This window comes from Oratosquilla oratoria, chromosome 44 (assembly GCF_046742065.1).
Source record: "Oratosquilla oratoria isolate Oo_2021 chromosome 44, ASM4674206v1, whole genome shotgun sequence".
Taxonomy (NCBI): domain Eukaryota; kingdom Metazoa; phylum Arthropoda; class Malacostraca; order Stomatopoda; family Squillidae; genus Oratosquilla; species Oratosquilla oratoria.
This window is the reverse complement of record NC_134820.1, coordinates 32,736,387-32,751,725: the sequence shown is the minus strand read 5'-3', so window position 1 is coordinate 32,751,725 and position 15,339 is coordinate 32,736,387. Positions and strand designations below refer to the sequence as shown.

General features: G+C 38.3%; 2 protein-coding genes across 2 annotated transcripts in view; both read left to right on the top strand.

The window, feature by feature from the left end:
- LOC143022388 (zwei Ig domain protein zig-8-like) overlaps positions 1-15,339 on the top strand; it is a 216,551-nt gene that overhangs the window by 110,503 nt on the left and 90,709 nt on the right. The gene's annotated exons all lie outside the window — the stretch shown is intronic.
- LOC143022187 (uncharacterized) lies at positions 10,773-14,260 on the top strand. The gene is made up of 4 exons (XM_076180287.1): positions 10,773-10,784; positions 11,369-11,456; positions 12,617-12,744; positions 13,884-14,260. The coding sequence occupies exons 1-4, from the start codon at positions 10,773-10,775 to the stop codon at positions 14,178-14,180; spliced, it is 525 nt and encodes a 174-aa protein (XP_076036402.1). The 3' UTR covers positions 14,181-14,260.

Genomic DNA, 15,339 nt, shown 5'->3' with positions numbered 1-15,339 from the left:
AAAATGGAATATGTATATTGTTTTAATATGAGTGATAGACACCGAGAGGTGACTACTTGATAGTCATAATAGTAATTCTGATCCTAATGATAATCTATCGCATAATCAGAAGGCTACACAACAAGTTCATAGCAACTACTACTCGATAGTAATAATTGCAATACTAAATGTTGTTTAATCCAGAATAATACACAAAAACAAAACAAAGACACAGTTGTACCAACTAGATATTTATTTACTCGTAATTGTACAACAAAAACATAGAAAACGCTAGTAACTATTCGACATCAATAGTACAAATTATATTAGTAATAAATGAGAAAATAATAGGAGAATTACAGCCGTAATCTCGAGGAATAAATATGAAGAACGAAAACGTTGGTGTCTTAGGATGTTGAGAAGATATTGGAATTGTACAGTTATGGCGTCGTTATTTGCGATGGAGGTCGAAGGGATGGCCGCTCGAACCATGCCACCGGCGAGTTGGACCAAGGGCATGGCCGCTCGAACCCTACCACCGGCGAGTTGGACAAAGGGCATGGCTGCTCGAACTCTGCCACCGGCGAGTTGGACCAAGGGTATGATTCATTCAATTCCACGCTACAAAGTCCTCTGTGAGGGGCACCGTCCTAGCCTCCTGATAGGGGAGTGGGAGCTTCGTGACGTGAAACTGTATCAATCATCAATCATAAAAGAATAGAGAATTGTTGGAGAAAATGGAAAAAATATGGATTACAGACAAACGTGAATAAAGCAAAGCTCATGCATTAAACGAAAGGAAGAGAACAGACTGATGAATGGTGAAGAATATGAAATGGTGTTATATTCCAAGTACCTGGAATCTATAGTGCATAAGAATGATAAAACTAAAGAAAGTAAAGCATAAATTGAATTAGGTAAGTGATATTTCAACAGTGTAATGAATATATTGAATTAAAAAGATATAATCAGATATAGTAAATGTACATACATATACCAAAGGCTTTTTTCCCCTTCTAAGGGAGGTAGTCAAAAAACAAAGGTAAAACCACTCGCACTCATTCCATCCCTAACATACTCCACTCCCCTCCACCCTCTTCCCTCCCTCTTATCTTGGCACCTCCTGGATGACGGGTCATCCCTGCATCTCACCCACTGCCCTGGTTCAGAAGCAGTGTTAGTTTCTTTGTATGATTATAAAACGTGGACAGAACTTACTATTGTATAGATAATGTTAAAAAAAAGGAGAAAATAATCAGTAAAGCAAATATCAATAGCGTATCATAAAACCCAGCTCCTTTGTATGGATGCAAAACGTGGACAGTGGCACTGGACATGGAATAAAGGTCTAGAATTTTCGAAAATTCAGTGCCGAGAAAGGGCTTTGGTTCCAAACCTCGACCCAGAAACGGAAGAAGGACAGACATCCGAGAACCGAGAGGGATGTATGCTAAGCCTCGCCTGATCGTCGTTGTGGAATCCAGGGGACTGGAATGGACTAGGCATGTCGCTGTGATGCCAAAGGACCGTTTACCTACAAGAATGATGGAAGAGCGTGTTAGGGCCGGGTGACAGTGGAGTATCTGGAAGACCCCGAGAAAGACTGGAAAACAACGTGAAGAGTCACCGGGTGAAGATGAGGAATGTGGATTGCCAAGACTGTAGAAACATAACACAAGACGAAGAGGTTATCTACAAGGTCATGGTCAAGGTCATGGTCAAGGTCATAAGAGAACTCAACACCCAGAAAGAAAGTAATTAACTACTGAACAAGGCACCCTTGCCCTCTGACATCTTCGGGTATTTTCCTTAATTGGATTAAATCATCTGGCGACTGCCCGAGTGAAGGTAGAATCTTAAAGGATTAATCTAAGTATATTTAATCTTTTGACGATTTGAGGGCCAGTATAATGGGCTCTTCGATCGTTGTACCTCATCACACCCCTGAAGATGGTCCTAGGACTAGGACTAACATGTCAGGCATTAAACCTCCCACTCTAAGTTTGGCATTTACACTTCTCCCCTTCAATATACATATAGTATTATATATATATATATATATATATATGTATATATATATATATATATATATATATATATATATATATATATATATATGTGTGTGTGTGTGTGTGTGTTGTGTGTTTGAGAAGGTCAACAGCGACAGTGGTATTGTTGAGCTTGTACTGATGTTTTTCCTTTTCTCTCATATTATATAAATACAAATAAATATATATATAGACTCCTACGAAATTTGACCTTCCATGTTTTACATGCTATATTTTAATTTCTATATATATCTATGGCACAGCGAGTTCCTATATAAATAGAACTAGGTCAACAGGAACTTCAGGTGCAGGGAATGAGGGAGACAGAGATAGAGACAGGAGAAGAGCAAGTCTGTTTTAACATACATTATTCTTCTTGTTTTTCCATATTTGGTCATGTAGTAGACTTCCTTTGGGAGAAATTGCAGTTTCCTTGTCTGATCCCAGTCACATTCAAAATGAACATAAAGGATTACAAAGAGGAGCATGCCGACAGGAGACCTTTTGGTCCATAACTAGGTCGGATGCGAAAAAATTATAATGATGAAAAAATAAAGAAACAAAGAAATAAAAGTTATAATAATATAAATAATAAATAGCTATAGTTAAATAATAAAACAGGTAAATAGTAAATAATAATAAATTGACAAATGAATAATAATGAAAAAATCAACAAATAGTAATAAACAAACAGAGAAATAATAACAAACAAATAAACAAATAATATAAAATAAATGGCAGGCATTACATTATCTAGCTTAGGTGTTTATCTAAACGAAGCTCAAAGCTTCGAACTGAACTATATCGCACTGCCTCTACAGGAAGTTTGTTCCATTCATTAACTACACGGTTGGCGAAGTTGTTTCTACCCACTGAAAGATTTTTTTACTTAATGCCTTCACATTAACATCCTAAACATCCTAATCCTTTCTCAACCGATCGAAAGTAATTTGTGTTGTTCAGAATAAAACGTCAATATTCAGAAGAGATCAGTCTGAATGACCTCAACGCTTTGATCATCCTTGCCACAATAAAATATCTAAACGGCTTCACAGGGAGTAATGGATAAAGAGTAAAGAATCAGGAAGAAAATGGAAGAGCGTATTTGGAAAGATCCTCTCGAAGGGCGAAACTGTGATGTGGATGGAGATTGCCTTCGTTCTTCTTCTTCTTCTTCTTCGTCTTCTTCTTCTTCTTCGTCTTCGTCGTCGTCGTCTTCGTCTCTGTCTTTGTCTTTGTCTTTGTCTTTGTCTTTGTCTTTGTCTTTTTCTTTGTCTTCTTCTTCTTCTTCTTCTTCTTCTTCTTCTTCTTCTTCTTCTTCTTCTTCTTCTTCTTCTTCTTCTTCTTCTTCTTCTTCTTCTTCTTCTTCTTCTTCTTCTAATTCTCCTCCTCTTCTTCTTCTTTTTCTTCTCCTCCTCCTTCTCCTCCTCCTCCTCCTCCTCCTCTTCTTCTTCTTTTTCTTCTCCTTCTCGTTCTCCTCCTCCTCCGTCTTCGTCTTCGTCTTCTTTTCTTTTCTTGAAGAAAGAAAGCGTTTTACTGGGTCACCAGTTCTCCGTGTCGTGCAGACACCTGCTCCTTTGAAACAAGTCCTATTGCCTCACTTAGTCACCTCTGTATTTAAGAACATATGAACATATGAATGAAGGAGACTGCAAGAGACCATGAGGCCTACACTAGGCAGTTCCATGTCTATTACCACCTGTGTTTCGGGTAATATCAGGATTACGTCGTTCGTCTGTTTCTTTTACATGTGAATGACCTTGATTTCCATTTTTCATATTTTTTTATTCTCTATATTCTCGCGATTGTCTTAAGTTTATGGGTCACAAAGTAGAAGATAAAAGTATGGGGAAAGATAATAGTGAAGAGGAAAACATAAAAAAAATATATGAAAGCAATCATATATAACACCTTCTTGCATGTGTGTGCGCATTTGTGATTTGTGTGTTTACCAAGTTCAAGTATAAGCGGTTGGAGCTGTGCTTATGAGGTACTGTCTCTTTGAGTCTTCTCATCAATCTTTGTGTGTGTGCGTGTGCGTGTGTATGAGTGTGTGTGTGCGTGCGTGCGTGCGTGTGTGTGTGTGCGTGCGTGCGTGTGTGTGTGTGTATGTGGACTTAGTGTCTGTGTGTATGCTTACGAGATAGAAAAACACAAAAAATGCCAACACATATATATTCACTGAAAAATTGAAGATTGTAACAGCAGGCATGGAGACAGACAACTAGAAGACATGGAAGATGGGAGTGGACGAAGAAGAAGACAGTGAGAGGGAAGAAGAAGAGAAAGAAGAGAATTGAAGAGAATAAAAAATGGTGAGAGGAATGAAAAGGTGCAAAATAAAGAGAGAAATATTGAGATAAATGAAAAATGAAAGAAGAAAAATACGAGAACGAAAGAAATGTATGTTTATAAAAAAAAAAAAACAGACGGACAATCAAATGACAAATAAATAAACAAGTAAACGGAATATAGACTAAAATAATATAATGCATAACAGAAACAAATCCACTTTTGCAGACACAAATGTGTATGTATATAAAAAAAACAGACGGACAGTCAAATGACAAATAAATAAATAAAAAAGTAAAAAGAATTTAGACTAATAAATGTGATGCATGACAGAAACAAACCCACTTTTGCAGACACAAACGAAAAAAACAAAACAAAAAAAAACATGGAAGACGGTTTAGCCACAAAGCGGCTAAGCATTTAAGGAATCAAACGAAGGAAAACAAAACATCGAAGAACGAAGACGAAATGTTACACCTTAGTTGTTAGAAAGGCCCAGTTTTGCAGACACAAACGTCCAAAAGAAAAAAAAAAAAAAAAAAAAAAAAAAAAAAAAAAAAACGAAAAAAACTGAAAAAAAAACGAAAAAAAAAAACGTGGAGGACGGTTTGGCCACAAACCGGCTAAGCATTTAAGGAATCAAACAAAGGAAAACAAAACATCGAAGAACGAAGACGAAATGTTACACCTTAGTTGTTAGAGAGGCCCAGTTTTGCAGACACAAACGTCCAAAAGAAAAAAAAAAAAAAAAAAAGAAAAAAAAAAAAAAAAAAAAAAAGAAAAAAAAAAGAAAAAAAAAAACGTGGAGGACGGTTTGGCCACAAACCGGCTAACCATTTAAGGAATCAAACAAAGGAAAACAAAACATCGAAGAACGAAGACGAAATGTTACACCTTAGTTGTTAGAGAGGTATATCCATTTTCCGAGCGAGGCGACTTGGGAAGATGACGGACATCCTCGTCCATATCAGAAGGAATACAAATGCCAACACGAGGAGCGAGTGGCAGATGGAAAGAGAGGCACTAAAAGAGAAATGGAGACCAACTTCGGCCGAGGAGAGGAAGAAATCGTGTAAACGAAGAGTAAAGTCCGGCTGCGAATGTGAGCGCTGAAGAGGTCGAGGAAATTGGATGGCCAAGAAGAGAGAGTCCGATACATATACTGTATATACTGTATATATATATATATATATATATATATATATATATATATATATATATATATATATATTTATCAACCACAATACATTTTAATTCTAAGTCATCAACATCGAGACAGACTCCAGGAGACCAACACGCACAAATTGAAACGTGGTACGGCCAAGGAATCGAACGCGGGCTAGCACGTGACAAGTGTTAATGACTTAGCCGATTGCGTCATCAAGAGTGTTGTACATGTATAATATATATATATATATACAGAGTGCGGCAGGTATTTGAGAACGCATCTTCTAAGTGGTCTAGTAGTTTAGACACCATAGCTAACCATTCCTTTTCTTTTACAGCTGAAAATGGCACAATCAAATATTACCCAAGAAATGAAAAGGCATGCAGTTATCGTCTCTATAGCAGCTGGGCATACTAATTCTGAAATTGCTGCCTTCGTTAATGTTGCCCGGTTCTTCGTTTATAAGGTCAGAGGGAAACTTGTGGATGCCAGAGAAATGGGGCTAGTACATCGCCACGTAAACAACATTCCCGACGATCGGACAGCATCAGAACATCAGAATTCATAAATGCTATTCAATCGGCGATTGATGAAAGCCCTGGGAAGTCCATGAGGGCACTGGCCAAGGATTTTCAAGTTGATGAGGCCACCATTCGACGTGTTGTTCACGAAGATCTCCGGTATAAGTCGTATGTGATCCGAAGAGGACAGTTTATGTCACAGAAGACACGTGAGAACCGAGTCATCAGGACCAGATGTCTTTTGAACAAGTTAAAACATCCTGAAGAACCAGGAATCCTTTGGTTTCTCTCTGAAGAGAAGAACTTTTTTAAGAAACAGAAAGTGAATATGAGGAACGATCTATGGTTGTGTCAAACAGCAGGTGAAGTTCAAACCGATATGCATACTAAATTTCAAGCATCACTGATGGTTCTGGGTGTCGTGAGCAGTGAAGGCTATGTGATGACTCCCTTTTTTTTCCGCCAAGGACTTCGTGTCAATGCAGCTTCTTACACTGAAGTGTTGGAGACTGTTGTAAAGCCTTGGATGGATGGTGTAGCACGTGGCAGGCCGTACGTCTTCCAGCAAGACTCTGCTCCATCCCATACAGCTCACACAACCCAAGAATGGATGGCCACCAATTTTCATGACCACGTAACCCCCCATCATGTGGCCCCCTAGCTCCCCTGATGTCAATCCTTTGGACTATTATGTTTGGGGCGTAGTTGAGAGGGAGTCTAATCGTAAACCTCACAACACTATAGCATCTCTCCAAGAAGCCATTGTCGCTGCAATGGCTAACATCCCCAAGAGTCAACTCATTGGTGCTTGCCAACTATTTAGACGTCGCTTGGAAGATATCATTGACAAGGATGGAGGTTTCATTGAGTGAAACAGTGCATTTGCTTTGTGTTAATGTATAGAATACAATGAATGCTAATTTTAATATATACTAAAACGTTACTATACCTTATTACAAACAATCGCCTTTGTTCTCAAATACCTGCCGCACCCTGTATATATATATATATATATATATGTATATGTGGAAGACTAAGACACGGGTCTAGATCCGAGTTTATTCCTGACAGGTTTTGCTTAGAGCTTCCTCTGAAGAAGCTCTAAGCGCAACCGGTCAGGAATAAACTCGGCCCTAGACCCGTGTCTTACTCTTCCACCTTCCTCAAACCTGTCACAATGTCTCAACAAATACACACACACACACACACACACACACACACACACACACACACACACACATATATATATATATATATATATATATATATATATATATACTACATAAAGGTAGAGATAAAAACGCGTTTATATGTATGTATGTTTGCATGCATACATGTATGTAATATATGTATGTATATGTGTATATACGTACGTATTTATTTCTGTACACTGCATATGTATGTATATTTATGGTCGTGTGTGTATAAATGTTTAGTTAGTTATCATGGTCCACTGCAGTACCGACGGTCTATCCATTTGTTCGACACAGGTCGAAAGAACAAAAACAGTTTTGAAACGTTTTGGTAGAAAATAGAAATAGACTGCTGGTCGTAATGACGTAGACAACGGAATAGGATACATAAGCAAGACCCAAAAGAAAAAAAAAAAAAAAAAATAGACGCAGCCAACCCCAAAAGCAGAATCGTAAGGAAAACGAAAACTTTGTAACAAAAGATCACATTCCAGAGGTCAAAACCAAGCAAGGGAAACTTGGTAATGGGCATGGAAATTTGCACAATAAAATAAGAAAAAAAGAAAAGGTCACAAAGGTAAAAAAAGAAACAAAAATAAACGGATTTTTTTTGGAGGGGTCTGAAGACATTGGTGTACATCACATTCCAGAGGTCAAAACCATGGAAGGAAAACTTGGTAATGGCATGGAAATTTGCACAAAAAAAAAAAAAAAAAAAAAAAAAGTAAAAAGGATAAAAAAAAAAGATAAAATAAAATAAAATAAAAAATAAATAAACGCAATTTTTTTGGAGGCCTGAAGACATTGGTGTAGAGTACGTTGAAGGCTTCTCGATTTGCAAGAAACCACCGAAAAGTCGGAGGACATTCCAGGAATCTTGTTTTCCATGCACCAGTTTGCATATTTTGCTTTCCTAGGGGACAACTTGTGCTTCACCTCTCTCTCTGTCTCTCTCTCTCTCTCTCTCTCTCTCTCTCTCTCTCTCTCTCTCTCTCTCTCTCTCTCTCTCTCTCTCTCTCCCTATCCCTCTCTATTTATCCATCTATCTATCCCTCTCTCTCCCCCTATCCCTCTCTATTTATCCATCTATCTATCCCTCTCTCTCTCTCCCTCACTCTCACTATCTCTCTCTCTCTCTCTCTCTCTCTCTCTCTCTCTCTCTCACTCGCACACACACACACACACACACACACACACACACACACACACACACACACACACGCTCACTCTCTCTCTCTTCTCCCCCTCTGTCTCTAGCTCTCTTTCTCTCTTTTTCCTTCCCAAAAATCGTCGTCAAAGCCCACGACAACACTGAGTAGATATAAGAGAGTGAGACACTGATGGTCAGGCCATGAATTCAAGCAAAGGAAAAAGGACGGGTGACAAGGATTTGTACAATCAGTTGCAAAAGTTTTGAGCTTCCGTGGAGTCTTAGCTCTGAAGATATAACATATGGTTTCGCGTTGTATGATGAATTTTTCTGTCCAAGAAGATAAAATTTACTATAAGAAATTATCAGTTCTTGTTCAATCTAATATATGTACATATACATATGTATACATACATATATATATATATATATATATGTGTGTGTGTGTGTGTGTGTGTGTGTGTGTGTGTGTGTGTGTGTGTGTGTGTGTGCGTGTGAGTAAAAATCTGGAATCTGTGATCCATATCGGAAAAATGTAAACACCAGACTTCAAGTGTTTATTTGCCCGACGTTTCGATTCCCGTCCAGGAATCGTCATCAGGGGGTATAATGGATAAAAAATCGTGAACTCAAATGTAACGGGTCAATGTGGTATACCTGGGAAAGGTTCACACTCTCTTCCCGTATACAAAACAATACTCTTTATAATATTGAATGAAAATAAAAATTATCAAGAAATTGTGACACCAAATAGAAAAATAGCAAAATGACATCATTATGTAACACAGACATAAAAGCACCTGAATAAGGTCCAAGCACGCAAACGGAGAAGGAAGATCAAATGTCCGCAATGATGAAGGGGGAACAATAGGTGGAAAAGATCTCAAGTACAAACGGCTAATTGCAATCAGACACACACAAAATAACAATATGATATAAAAGTAGAAAGAAAGAAAAGAAGAGAAAAGGAAGAAGACTAAAACTGAAAAAGGGGGAATGAAAGACTGGGAAGGGGAAGTTGAAAAGCTGCACTGGTAGACCGCCTTGGAGAAAGGAAGTCAGACAAAAGCCACCTGGTGATCAAATGTAAGGTCGCAAAGAAGCAGACTAAGACTGGACAAACAGATCAAAGAAATTAGGCTGCGTGACTCCTCGTCCCTAGATAAATAGGATTGAGATCAATATATATGTTTATGCAGTTGCTTTTGGTTTCCCATGCTTCCAAGAATAGTCTTTTCTTTTTGTTGTTTTCTTTGTGTAATGTTACTCCATCCCAATCTATGGTGTGTTGGTGTTCTGTAGTGTGTTTGTATAGGGCCAGTTTCGGGTCTTCTCGCCTCACTGCACGTTGGTGTTCTTGTACTCATGTTGCTAGTTTCTCCTGTGTCACTCTTACGTATTCCGTGTCACAGTCCGTGCAGCCTATGCGGTAAACTACATCGGCTAGTTGTGTATGTTTTTCAGTGTCTTTAACTTTGATGGGATTTCGGTGTAAGGTATTGAGAGGTTTGTGTGCCACTTGTACTCCGTTGCCTCTTAAAACTCTGGCAGTAACCTCAGAGGCGCCTTTGATATAAAGGATTGTGACTCTGAATGTCGTGGGCGAACTTTGTTCTGGGATGTTGGTGCGTCGTGTGTTTGTCCATTTACGTATGGTTCTGCTGCGACAGCTGTTCCGGAAAACCTGTAAAAGATGTTTTCTTTCAGCCTTTTTGGATTCCACAGTAAAATAAACTTTATCTGCTCTGTTCCATAAAGTCCTGATTACGCTCCTCTTGTGGCAATCTGGATGGTAACTATTATAGTCTAAGAGTCTGTGTGTGTGTGGGCTTCCTATAGACACTTGTCCTCAGGCTATCACCCTCGCGCTTGACGTTGACGTCAAGGAACGGCAGTTGGTCATCTTTCTCCAGTTCTTTTGGAAATTGAATGGCCGGTTCGATACTGTTGATGTGGCTGAAGAAATGTTCAACGTCCTTGCTGTCCAAAATGGCGAACACATCATCCACGTACCTAGTCCACAATTTGAGAGAAGAAGGTCCAGCACTTAGAAGTTGAGCCTCTAGACATTACATCACTACTTCAGCCACCACTCCTGAAATAGGCGACGCCATAGGCGTGCCCTTGCGTTGGTGATAGTTGTAATCCCTGAAGCGGAAGTAGGTTGAGCCTCTAGACATTACATCACTACTTCAGCCACCACTCCTGAAATAGGCGACGCCATAGGCGTGCCCTTGCGTTGGTGATATATGTAATCCCTGAAGCGGAAGTAGGTCGAGTCTAGGCACAGGGAAATGAGTCCCATGAGTTCCGACAAGGAAAGTTTCTGAGTAGCCAAGACTCACGGGTTCTCCTCCATGGCTGACTTCAGCACTCCTTTTCCCAATTCTCTTTAATATTGTAAAGAGTATTCCTTTGGATATGGGAATGAGAGTGTGAACATTTCCCAGGTATACCACATTGACCATTTATATTTGAGTTCACGATTTTGTATCCATTATACCCCCTGAAGACGATTTCTGGACGGGAATCGAAATATCGGGCAAATAAACCATTGATTCGAGTCTGGTGATTACACTTTACCGATATATATATATATATATATTATATATATATGTGTGTGTGTGTGTGTGTGTGAGTGTGTGTGTGTGTGTGTGCAAGTATGTATATGTATATTAATTTTCTTGTTATTCTATTATCTATATTATTTATTTGATAATTTATTTATTTGATTTATCTTATTAATTCTTCTTTCATTTTATTTAATTTATTTATTGATCTATTTATTTATTCATTTCATTTACTTTTTTCGTGTAGCCTTCTTATGAATCAAAGGATTCGGAGAAATAGTCTTCACTACAAACTGTTCTACACACAGAGCATGTTGTGGTCGCCCCAAATTGACAAAGAAAATTAATCTATAAGAAGAGCGAATATAGAATCTAAAACTGAGAAAATGTGTTCAGGACGTCAGATACACTGGCAAGGCAGGTGGGAGAGAAATAAAGATGATATAGAAGGAGAGAGAGAGAGAGAGAGAGAGAGAGAGAGAGAGAGAGAGAGAGAGAGAGAGACAGAGAGAGGAAAGAGATTTGAAAGAATGGAGTGGAGAGAAATGGGGAGAGGGGGAAGCGAGAAGAGAAGAGAGGAGAGAGGAAGTGGAGGTATAAAAATAGGGAGAGGAAGAGCGGGAGGAAGGCAGTGAGGACGGGATGGAAATGTTAAAATGAAGAAGAAACAAAATCCAGAATGTCGCGATGAAAATGAGGGTGACAAAGAAGCAAACACAGGAGCAAGGATAGAAAAAAAAAACAGTAACTAGAAACGTCTGCAGAGGCGGGTAAGAAAGTGTCTCCTACATTGGTCTTGTGAGGAAGATTACGAAAAGAAAAAAGTTGGGGGTCATGCTAGGTCGCTTGGACACACAAGAAGAAGAAGAAGAAAATGGATGCAGGTATGTTTGGGGGTGAAATGGACACTGCAAGAAGATACACTGTTAACGATGAAACCTTGTTCACACTAGCGGTTTCAACCGCACGGAAACCGCGGTGGTACCACATAGACCCTCGCAAGAGAGGAGAACAAAAGAAAAAATAAAATTATATATAATGAAACCTTGAAGAGGAGAGACTGGATGGACAGGAAGAAAATGAAAGATATGGAAAATCAAGGATTGTCGACTTTAATGCCCTGTTCACACTAGCGGTTTGTACCGCACGAAAAACCGCGGTGGTACCAAATAGACCCTCGCAAGAGAGGGGAATAAAAGGAAAAATAAAATTATATACTACTCATAAAGACGAAGAAATGAAAAGAAATATGGAGATAACCAATGCTCACTACTAAGTATTCAACTAGAAGTTCTAATAACCATAGTAACAATATTTTGCACCCCAAACAGGTATTTTTTTTTAAGCTGTTAACTTCTAGTCAAGCACAGAATTAATTACATTCAGGAATATATATATAATACATATATATATATATATATATATATATATATATATATATATATACTGTATATATATATATACTTAAATATTTTACCAAGATCAAGTAATGACCTGTTTTGTCTGAAATATAACCTAAGCATTTTCTTCTTTAAGTTTTCTTGTCTTTGCTAATTGGCTTCATTACACGATCTTCTCATAATTTTCTTCAAGAGGGAAAAAGCGTGAGAAGGCCTTCTTCATCTCTTTACCAAATGCTGCGCAAAGAAAAACAAAGACAGGATCAACTTTTGAATGGATGTTTTCCTGTTCCAGCTGAAGGTCTGTGTTCTCGTTTGCCCACGCCACCTTTCTTTTTTATTGGAGAAAAATGTCTTGAAGCTCACTGTCTTGCCCCAGAGAGTAACATGGGTAGTAAAATTGGAAACTTCTGGTCTTGTTTTGTGATGCTGACGACACCCCTGCAACCATCGTATTGCACGACACCGGGCTAAGCAGCTTCGACTCTTCATGCATCGAACGTCGTTCTTTGTCAGCACTAGCGACATTTGCAGTGTGACGACTGAACCAGGGGGAGGGGGGAGAAGATGCATTTAGTCGTCTTTGCTGACAACGTGCGTGGGCATTTCCTTCTTGAATGTCTTTCTTTCTCCTCTGTTTCGCAGAGGTCTTGAGACTTCAAGAGAGAAAAAAATATATATTTTTTTATGTTTGTGCATAGGGAAGAAATGGCTAAATCCTAAGCTGACTCAAAGGTCATATGACTGTTACCTGGGTCAGTTATGATGGTTTAAGTTTCTTGGAATCAGTCGTTATTACATACACAAAATTTGTGTTATTTATTAGTTTCAACCAGATAGAATAGTTCCATCACTGTACAACTTCCACGTCTATTCAAATAAGTTTTCTATACCATGAAGAAAATAAAGACATTGTTACAATACGAACCTCTCAAGGTATGCAAACAAACAAGTATCAACCTCTTAGTACGCTACAATAAGATGATTTATTGTCCACACACACACACACACACACACACACACACACACACACACACACACATACACACACACACACACACACACACACACCTCCAAAAGGGGAAGTTTGACCATTTTGGGACTAACGAAGGCTCAAAAAGATTTTTTTATAATTTGAAAATAAGAACAATAATTAATGTCAAGTAGTGCACATTCTGCGGACACCTATCTTTATGTACTTTACGGAAGGAATAAAAAAATAATGAAGGAAATGGAGACAGAAGGAAATGAAAATAAAACAGAAAACATGATGAAAGAGAAAATGAAGAGTAAGATAAGATGTAAAACGTGAATATAATAGATAAAAGAACAAGAGGAATCCTTAAATAAAAAATGAGATAACGAAACAAAATAAGACAAAAAAGGAGAACAAAGGACAAAATAAGAAAAGAAGCACAGACAAAGAAAACGGAACAGGAAGTAGACGCCCTTTTGTTGAAGAAAAAGACAACTAAAAAGGAAATGTGGAGAGCAAAGGAGGATACAAGTGAAATGAAGAAGAAGAAAGGAGGAAAAAAAATGAAGAAGAAGAAAGGAGGAAGAAAAATGAAGAAGAAGAAAAGAGGAAGAAAAATGAAGAAGAAGAAAGGAAGAAGAAAAATGAAGAAGAAAGGAGGAAGAAAAATGAAGAAGAAGAAAGAAGGAAGAAAAATGAAGAAGAAGAAAGGAGGAAGAAAAATGAAGAAGAAGAAAGAAGGAAGAAAAATGAAGAAGAAGAAGAAAGGAGGAAGAAAAATGAAGAAGAAAGGAGGAAGAAAAACGAAGAAGAAGAAAGGAGGAAGAAAAATGAAGAAGAAGAAAGGAGGAAGAAAAGACGGGAGACTACGAGAGCGTCTTGAAGACGAGAGGAATGAAAACTATTGAAGAAGTGTCGAACATGAGAAAGAAAGTCACAGAGAAAAAGTGACCCGGAGACTGAGAAAGCAATGTAGACTTCAAAGGTAAGACGCTCTGAACTCAGAGGTGTAAAACAAAACAAGAAAAAAAAAATTATAGTGATGTTAAGAAGAAGAAAAAAAAGAAGAAGAGAGAATAAGGGAGACGATATGTGTGAAAAGTAGTAAAAGGAATAAGAAAAACGAGGAGGAAGAGGAACGAAAGAAGAGAAAGAGGAAGAAAAAAATAAAATAATAGGGAGATGGAAGTAAGTGGAAAGTGGTCAAATGAAATAAAGGAATTTTAAGGAAAGGGAAAAGGAAGAAAACGGGTTTGTTAAACAACAAGAATTAAAAAAAAAAATCGGCTTGGTTATCGGCAGAAGCTACCTGGATGCAAAGAACATAAAACAAAAAACAGTAATGTATTCACAAATATATGGAAACGACAACGTAAATAAGAACCAAAAGAGAGAGAGAGAGAGAGAGAAACACAAACCAATTAAGTACAAAGGTCGATCAGAAAGAATCAACAAAGAGCCTCTTGAAAGTCATTTAATAGAGTTCAGAAAACAGGAACCACTTAAAGAAAACAAAAAACAAATATATGTCGTAGTTTCAAGGCGAAAGAGTCTTAACTCCCCCAACCACTCCCAGCCCATCTCGCAAGTAAAGAAAAAGTGTGAGAAAAGGTCTCCAGAGATCGAACTTGAGGCGTCGCGTGTTCAAACAACGAATTCCCGAAGAACACAAGACTCGTGTGTCCCAAGCGAGACCCTGAGGTCACTGTTCTTTCACCAGAACTTGCTTAGAAACGAGACGAATGAAAATAGAAGGAAGAACATAAGGAGGAAGGAGACCATGAGGCCTACACTAGACAGTGCCCTGAGGTCACTGTTCTTTCACCAAACTTGCTTACAAACGAGACGAATGAAAATAGAAGGAAGAACATAAGGAGGAAGGAGACCAGGAGGCCTACACTAGACAGTGCCCTGAGGTCACTGTTCTTTCACCAGAAGTTGCTTAGAAACGAGACGAATGAAAATAGAAGGAAGAACATAAGAACATAAGGAGGAAGGAGACTGCAAGAGACCATGAGGCCTACACTAGACAGTGCCCTGAG